This window comes from Lactuca saligna, chromosome 8 (assembly GCF_052625555.1).
Source record: "Lactuca saligna cultivar CGN05327 chromosome 8, ASM5262555v1, whole genome shotgun sequence".
NCBI classification, from domain to species: domain Eukaryota; kingdom Viridiplantae; phylum Streptophyta; class Magnoliopsida; order Asterales; family Asteraceae; genus Lactuca; species Lactuca saligna.
Genome location: NC_136424.1, coordinates 188741270 through 188750720, shown reverse-complemented (window position 1 = coordinate 188750720; position 9451 = coordinate 188741270). Strand labels below are relative to the sequence as shown.

The following is a 9451-nucleotide window of genomic DNA, read 5'->3' as shown; positions in this document are numbered from 1 at the left end:
ATACATGGCCCCGTGTGTTGGATTCTTCATTTATTCATCGTCTGAACCTGAGGACCATATTTGATATGTGCCATCCGATTCATTTTCTCCATGAGCCACCAATGACAAGTTCTTTGCCTTTGACTTTACTTCCTCCAGTTTCTCAGTGTAATACGCTTCATCCTTTGTTTTATTTTTCTTTTCCTCCTTCTTTCTCAACAAGTAATCTACTGCCAAGTGATTTGCACCATAGCAATAATGGCAATTAATCCCTGTATCACCTTTCAACATCTTCTTCATTTGCTCCATTTCACTCTTCGAATCAGTCTTCACTTCTTTCTTCTTTTCATCCACTCTATTTTTGTTCTCAAAACTACCCTTCGAATCTGATGACTTGTTCTTTGGATTAAAAGGTTTCTTAAAAAATTTCTTTACTCGATTGTTTGAGTAAAATGCAACAGCCTCATTATCAGAATTCATGAGCAAACCTTCTTCTTCATCAGACTTCGATTTTTCATTCTCTCTTTCTGAAACCTTCGAAACGAGTGCCAATGGTCCACCAAGACTTGCTATCGCTTCCTCAGCTATTTCATTAACCTCATTTTCATGAGATTTCAATTGATTGTACAAGTCATTCAAAGTCGAAGTATCAAAACTCTGTTGGTTTTTCACCATCATACTCACACTCCTCCACTCCTTTCGAAGTCCCATTACAAATATCAAGTTGTACTCCATTGATGACCTTGTAATACCATAACGATTACAACGATAGATTAACTCGTTGAACCGATCATAGTATACTTCAATGGATTCAGATTCTTTCTGTTTGAAATCTTTGAGTTCCACCAGGCATTGTTTTACAGATGTGATCTTCGTCTTTTCACTTCCTTGAAATTTGTCTTTGAGATTGTTCCAAATTTTTTTAGCTGTTGTGCATGTTCTGACATAATTGTACACAACAGGAGGCAAAGCACCTCTTAATTCCCTCATGCATTTCTTCTCCGGTTGTTTTAAACGATTGGATTGATTGTCAACTTCCGAACTGCTTGAAGACACACCGATTGGCTGAACTGTTGCAGGTTGATTGATTTCTCCTGAAATGCACTTCCATAATTCTTCATCCAATCCGTTCAAGTAATCTTGCATACGATCTGCCCACTGATCGTAATATTCTGGAATAAGCATCAGAATTTTTGTGGATGAACCAAGCAAATGAGAAAATGATGTCATGGAATTCAGATTGAATGATGCGATTGTTGTACGGACAAAAACTTCAAGATGATACGAAAACTTTGAGAATTTTGAAATCAAATTGTATATTTCAAATCAGAATCATACAACGAACACTCGATTCACAAATATGTTCGCAGAATCAAATCCTAGATTTAGATCAAGAATAAATTTTCACACTCAAAAAGAACGGAAACTTTTTGAATCAAACAGTAGATTCAAAAATCTTTTTGAACGTATGAAAATCAGATCACAGAAAGGATTCCTGCTCTGATACCAATTGATGTGATTTGTAATCGAGTTTGAATCAAATTCAAGTATGAATTCAGGAAGAGTAATAACGGTGAATACGAGAGTAAATAGAATATTTGTTCAGCTCGTATTATGCTTTTGAGTTTACAGATTACAATGAATAAACTGTAAAGACTGAGTGAAAATGTTATCTAATCACTTAGTACAGACCCCTATTTATAGGAGAACAAAAGCATAACAATACTAAGGACTAGACATTAAGACTACTCTTTATAATGCCTTAGTACAAATAACATTACATCCGAAGATTCCTTCTTACGAAGACAAAATATACTTCATAACAATCTAACTGACTCTTCGACTATTACAACATTTAAGCCCTAACAGCCATGATCCTGCCATCCTCAATCGTCAGGTATACATCTCTTTTAGTGATTCATAAGTTCAATTACAGAGTACTGAAATCCTTAATTTTTGATTGGCATATTATTTCCTTGTCAACTTATCAGACTCTAGACTTGTCGTTTTGATGCATTCCTGGAAAGCTTGCCTTCCATGTTTCAAGACAATTTTAATGTTGAATCTGGTTTTGGGCCAGCCCTTAAAGGAAGTTTTATGGTCCTGCTAAGAAACTTTCATCCTATCCTAAAATTCATGGAATTCAGTTAGGTAACCAACAAATTTTCTATACTATACTATTGTTTGCATAAAATATTAATAATACGGTTTGGTTTTCGTTTGATTTGGTGCAGGATGAAGGGTGTTTTAGACTAGGTGACATGAAAGGAAGCAAACTTGGTGGAAGTGTTTTCAATATCCTTTTCACTAGCTGATCAGCTGCTAATGGGTATACCACATTGCTAACAAAATGTCTAAAATACCCTTTTCTTTATTTCGTTTGATGTAATTTCATTTTTTTTGGTTGTGCACCATCAAAGTATGTTGCTTTTATGAATCCGAGAAAAGAAAACACCATCATCACTCCAAAATCCAAAAATTCCATTTCCACTACAATGGATTCTGTAGATAAAAAGAGAATAACTCGAAGATCTTTATACACGTTAATGAATTCTGGTTATGTTAAAGAATCACAATCATGCAAATTAAACTGTCAAAATGTTCAAACGATTGAAACCAAAAAACCTCTTCCTGGTGCTCATTCCACACCCAAACGCTATCCAACACCTACAAGGACTTCTTCTAAGGTAAATTACATTTTTGCCACTCCTTTATGCGCAATGCAACTTAAACTTATGTGAATTTTGTTTCCTAGGTTAAAAGTGGGGTGAATAAGCAACCTTTGGCAACACCTTCGCTAAAAAGATGGTAAGTAATAAATTACTTTAATTTTTTTTTTAAATGGTTTAAATATAATGTCACTGTTTCTTTATACTTTTTTATAAAGGGTGGAAACACAAATTCCTTCAGCTGTTGGAAGCAAAAATCCAAATAAAAAATGGCACATTTTCTCAGCTGTGTAAGTTGTTTGTTTCAGGAATTACCATTTTGACATTTCAAAGCATTCATACTCTAAATATAAATGGAAAAATTACTTTTTTAACCTTTTGAATTATTGTGTCTTAATAATTTATAGTTCAAAGTCCCTGAGTGCTTATAGAAACAAGTTGGAGTCAGCAACTATATCATCTCCTTTCACTTTGAGAACAGAGGAAAGATCTGAAAAAAGAAAACAAGCAAGGATAACAACCTACTTCATTACTCTTGAGCCTTTTAATAAAAAACTTAAAATATTCTTTTAGTTTAACCCTTTTTTATTATTTAATTATTTTTAGAAGCCTGAAGAGAAGTTTAATGAAAAAGAAGCACAGAAAGTGCAGCTGCAAACATCATTAGAGGTTATATAGATTATAATCTTGAGCATTTCTCAAATTTCCATTTATTTTCTTGTGTTTTTTTATATTCGAATATTTTAAAATACAGGAGAAAGCAGAGACAGAATTTACAAGACTTTGTCAAACTTTCTGCCTTGAAGCTCGGCCATTACCCAGTTCTTATAATGAAAGAGAAACACCAAAGAGCATGATCAAAATGGTATGTATATACGTCTAGAATTTGAAAATATATTTTCTTTTAAAATGAATACATATTTTGAGGAATTAAATGTGTGTTTGTTTTTGTAGACTCCACACGCACAAGGGAAGGGAATTTGAATTTGAGGTCAGTAATTGTAACGCCTACAAGAAAACCTACGACAACACTTTTTTCTTTATTTCGTTTGATGTAACTTCATTTTTTTTTGGTTGTGTGTAGTTTTTGCAAGCAAAGACTTTTTTCTTTATTTCGTTTGATGTAATTTCGTTTTTTTTTTGGTTGTGTGTAGTTTTTTTTGCAAGCAAAGACGATATATCCTTTGGATCAACTTGTGTATAATGAGCTTGGAGTTGTTGCTTATCATATGAAAGAGCGCACATTCTTTACTTCGTTCTTTATTTGAGAAAACACAAAAAATGACCATTTTGCCCTTTAGTGTATGTGGTATGTTACTTTTTCTACCTACAATCCAAAAATGAGTATTTTGTCTGAAAAAGATCCTTATAGCCAGGTTTCGTTTCAAATTTCGTTGACTTTTGTTTTTTTGTTAAATGACGCTTTTGCCCTTGGGCAAATTTTATAGGTATAAAAGGCGGAATGATGGTTTAAAAAAAGACTTACCCATCACCATTAAGGGAAATGTGGGAATCAACTGTGGTTAATCTTGCTCATACTTAAGAAAACTCAAGTAAGTTCGCATTTTAAATATCAGGTTGTATAGTGAAGCAACTACATATTACGGAAAGGCCCTTCCACTATCTACAAGAAGCTTAAGCATGTACCATCCGAAAACGATGCTCAGAAACTTGAACGTTCGTTTGCTTACTGAATTCTTTCTTTATATATGTCATTTGATTGATTGTTAAGATGCTATTAGTAATTTTCATAAATTTTCTAACTTTGATATAGAGTCGATTGTTAATGCTTTAGCTGATTGCATGATTGATGCGAAAGAAAACTTAGATGGTAATGAATTGCAATGACTTGCAGGTGTTTCGAGAATAAGAAAACAACCTACTGGTATGGTTTTATTTAAGTCTTTTATAATAAGAAATCTAATCCGCTCACTCATTTTGTGATTCCAATCAACCCGTGAATGATGCAGGTTGTAGGCTGAACGTGACAAACTACAAAAAGAAGATCCATTACTCTATAATTTAGTATGGATTAAAGCGTGTAAAAAAAACACATCATGTGATTTTTTTTCATTTTCCCCGAGTTGACCCTTTTATTCATTTTTTACCAAAAAAATGTGAAATGGTAATCTTTTGCTAACGTAATCGTCACTGTCTAATCGATTCCAACCTCCGTTTCGTATATGTAATCCCATTTCATCAGTATTATAATATGGTTGGTTATGTACTATAGTTTCAGATTACCAAACAAAACAATGTAAACAGCGCCAACAGCGCATCTAATTCCCTCTAGTTGATATCAATGTATATTTGCAGGTAATTCAAAATGTGCGGGCTAATTTGTAGGAGATGATGTATTCGACTTTGTGGTGCGAAGAATGAGCGGGAAAATGACTCATAAGAATTTCCTGGTAATGACACGTGGCAAGTTGGAGGTGCAAAAGAGGGACACGTAACATGCAAAGTACTCTTTTATTAATAATAAATTAAATTTATACCGGTTATTTCTGTTATATTATCAAACTAGGTATGAGACCCGTGTACTATACGGGTTTATTAAAAATAAAAATTTAATATCAATATTTAAACTTTAAATTTAAAATCAATATTTAATATCAATATCAACTTTAGAGCTCTCATTAATTATGACATTTATTACATTATAAATATATCAATTCCTTTTCAAAGAAGCATTTATTTCTCTCAATATTGTAACCGAAATAAGTTGTGATATGTGAACAAATCAGAAAATTACATGTAGAAATAAGTAAATTTTAAAAATCTATTAAAATACCATGTGTCCAAATCAATGAGGACATGATATGTGGTAGAAAATTAGTTTTATTTATTAGTATAGATTTATACCGGTTATTTCTTTTATAAACTATATATTTTTTTGTATGAAAATATAGCTATATCATAATAAATTTAATAACTAAAATATCAAAATATAATTATTATTAATATTAAAATAAAATATAATTATTATTATTTAGTTAATAATCAAATAATTTAATATAATTGTATTGTCATTTAATTTAGCTAGGATGTCAAATATGGTCTCCATGGTACAATTTTCTGGTATTATTTTATCATGGTTTTTGTTCATGGTAAATATAAAATAAATATGCTGTTTTTGTTAGTATTTTTTTGTTATCTTTTGTTGTTGTAAATAAAATGAAGAGCAATTGAGTAATGTATAACCTATAACTATTTTTTAAAGTTTTTTGAAAAATAATTAATTTCTTTGGAATGCCCAAATCCAGTTTAAATTTCGGAGTTCTCTTTTTCAAAAAAAAATTCTACTTATATCCAAATTGTTTGTTTCAAAGTGTTTAAATCATATTTTTTTAATAAAATTTCTTATTGTACCAATATCGCATATAGTTTACAACTACTATGGTTTAACTTTTTTGTTACATTTAAATAAAAAACGATTTTTTTTTTCGAAATTCTAGAATTGTTCTTCGGATTTGGACTTGTTTTTTTTTTTCGAAATTCTAGAATTGTTCTTCGGATTTGGACTTGTTTTTTAAATTTAAAAAGTTTTTTTTTTCCAAAATCCGAAAATTTATTGCGGAATCCGGAATATTGGTCCGAAATGTTAGTTCCAAATATATCTTTTGTTAGAAAAAATGTTTTTTCTTGGTCCAGAATGCCCCATTCTGAACAAAGGGTTATTTTGTCAAAAATGTTTTTTTTTGTTATTTTTTTTAATACATACAAAATTTGGTTAGATTTCTTATTTTTCCTAAAATAAACCATAAACCGTCGCGACTATCGGAGAAACCAAAAATCATAAAATCTTGAGAAAGTGATTATTTTGGTTCTTGGTTTGAACCATCATAAACAAAAAAGAAAAAAAATGATTGATTTTAGTCCACAAATTTAACTAGAAAATACCAAAAAACTAAAAACTCAACTTGATTTGTAACAAACATGCATCAAATCCATAAAAATTTAAAAAAATTAAAAAATTTAAAAAAACTAGAAAAAGAAAAATTCAAAACCTAGTTTATCGTAATAAAATAAAGGGTAAACGGCACAAAAAACACTCTTTGTACACAGAAATTCGATTTTGACACTGTTTTTTTTGTGTCAATTTTGACACTGTGTTTTCCAATTTGTTACAATTCTGACCACTTGACCGGTTAACCAGGTTACATGCTGATGTGGCATGATGACGTGTCAGTTTTTTGATGACGTGGCTTGCTGACATGATATTCTGATGTGTCAAAATTGATTTTTTTTCCACAAAAAACACTAAGTTTTCACTTTTTTTCGATTTTGACACTAAGTTTAATTTTTTATTTCAATTTTGACACTATGTTTTTTTTGTTCCAATCGAACATCATTTATCAAATTTTGTTCAATTTTGTCTATTTTCCATTTGAAACCGTATAAATATATTTTTTATTACATTTTAAACCGTATAAACATATTTTTTTCGTTTAAAAACCACATTTTTATTTAAATACAAAGTGTTTTTTTTTCTTACATTCAAAGCATTAGTTATATCATGAGAATCAAACTAACCATAAGCTTCTAATAAGATGTAAAAATTTGATGGGTTGCAAACTTGATATCTGGGTTTTGATCGACTACACGCCTCCAAACCTCCAAACACATTTTAAAATTGCATATTTAATATAAAATACAATCTTTATATAAATAATACATATTTATATATAAAAATATGGTTTGAGTGTAAAAAAATGTATTTATACAAAACTATGGTTTTTAAATGAAAAAAAAAATATATTTATACGGTTTAAATGTATTAAAAAAATATTTATACGGTTTCAAATAGAAAATTATCAACATTGAACGAAATTGGAAAAAATAATATTCGATTTGAAACAAAAAAACATAGTGTCAAAGTTGAAAGAAAAAATTAAACTTAGTGTTAAAATCGAAAAAAATGAAAACTTAGTGTTTTTTGTGAGAAAAAAATTCAATTTTGATACGTCAGCATATAATGTCAGCATGCCACGTCATCAAAATTGACACGTCAGCATATAACATGGTTAACCGGTCAAGTGGTTAGAATTGTAAGAAATTGCAAAACACAGTGTCAAAATTGACACAAAAAATAACAAGGTGTCAAAATCGAATTTCTGTGTAAAAAGAGTGTTTTTTGTGCCGTTTACCCTAAAATAAATCAAACCAACATTCACAATTCGTGCTCTGGAAGTCGTTGACGTTCCAATTTGTCACGCATCACATAAACTAACTATTTGCTTTTTTTGTGGCGAGAATGTTTCATATACGATCTTTTACTTATTGATTTGTAGAGGGGTAGTGGTAGCAATGTGTGGTTGGAGGGTTTCCAATGATGGTTATGCCCCCAAAAGATATATTGTTAGGGTATTTTCCAAAGTAAAGATATAAAAAACGTTTGTTTCCACAAATTGACATGCAATCGGCCTATGTGACTTCCACCGGCTCCATAGAATTAGTATACCCTCTGCGGAATGGAAATATGATAAATTAAGGAGGGACATATGCATAAAATTGATGGATCTACAAAGGATATAGTGAGGTCTGCAGAGGGTGCTCAGCGGAACCTTTTGCGTAACTGTTCTTCAACTTTTTTGTTATTTTTCCACATTGATTTATCGGAGCATTAGTACATTCCGCAGAACCCTCGGAGGTAGCTCTACGGAATCTAGTTGATTTTGTGTCTATATTTAGTCAACCACACGAAAAATATGGCTATAATGGGGATAATCTTGAGGCATATATTGGGAGGGGATGCATAAAGAATAAAGGGGTAGGTGGAAGCAAAATCATTAAACAAAATATTTTAATTACTTTAGAAATAGTTTTTGTAGGCTTTGACGTAGGTTCTTTATAAACATCGAAGAAGTTGGTGACTTTTATATATATATATATATATATATATATATATATATATATATATATATATATATATATATATATATATATATATATATATAGTCCGTTGGATATAAGACGTGGGTGTGTTGTTAGGAGCGTAGGGCTTCTCGCTACATTTTCGTGAATATAAGGTCCATTGGAAATGAACTTGAGACGAAGGAGTTATGGTATTTTGAACTTATTGGCAGTTTTGGTCCCTAATGGAAATAATTGGCAAGGTTGTCCCCTGCATGCAAGGATGAATGCGTGTGTTTGGCTAGGTACGCTTAACGTAGTGATGGATAAGTGAAACGCATGACTTAGAGCTGTACGCCCAACGTAGTGGGCTGAGTTCCAAAACCCTAATTTTTAGGGTTGGCTCACAATTTAAGCACATTAAGTTCAAGGTGTGAGCCTCCCTTTCATCCTATATTGTCTTAAACCCTAACTCTCGAGTTATAACTTCATCCAAGTGTGTAGTGAGCCTTGTGTATGTATTTTTGGTGGATTCTAGTGTATTTCAAGAAGTGGTGGCTTGGGACAAGGTGGTGGTTCAAGGAAAGGGTTGTGGATTTGGACTATTTGCTAAATTTTCAGCTCATTGAAGGTAAAAAGTTCTTATCTTGATCATTAGAAGTTGAGATCTACGATTATGTGGGTTTTGATTCCATTTTAACCTCATGAGCAAGATCTAGTGGTCGGAGACCACTATAGAAGCTTTGAGTTGCCACTCTTAGCAGATCTAAGGTTGTAAGTTTATAGAAATGCGTGCTTGATGCTTAGATAAGGTTGATGCATGTTCTTGATTGGGTTTTAATGGATTAAAAGGGTTTTTGGGTCATGAAAATGCATATAGGTGCCGACTTTATGCATTAAGAGCTTTAGTTGGAGGTTCCTTGAAGTTTAAATGCGAAGTGCTTAAT

At 31.4% G+C, this 9451-nt stretch overlaps 1 protein-coding gene across 1 annotated transcript; it reads left to right on the top strand.

Moving 5' to 3' along the window:
* Positions 1-1975: 1975 nt before the first annotated feature.
* LOC145010381 (uncharacterized) lies at positions 1976-3326 on the top strand. The gene is made up of 5 exons (XM_078968931.1): positions 1976-2666; positions 2735-2787; positions 2867-2938; positions 3056-3155; positions 3255-3326. Exons 1-5 carry the CDS (start codon positions 2412-2414, stop codon positions 3324-3326), a joined length of 552 nt encoding a protein of 183 aa, XP_078825057.1. The 5' UTR covers positions 1976-2411.
* Positions 3327-9451: the final 6125 nt, after the last annotated feature.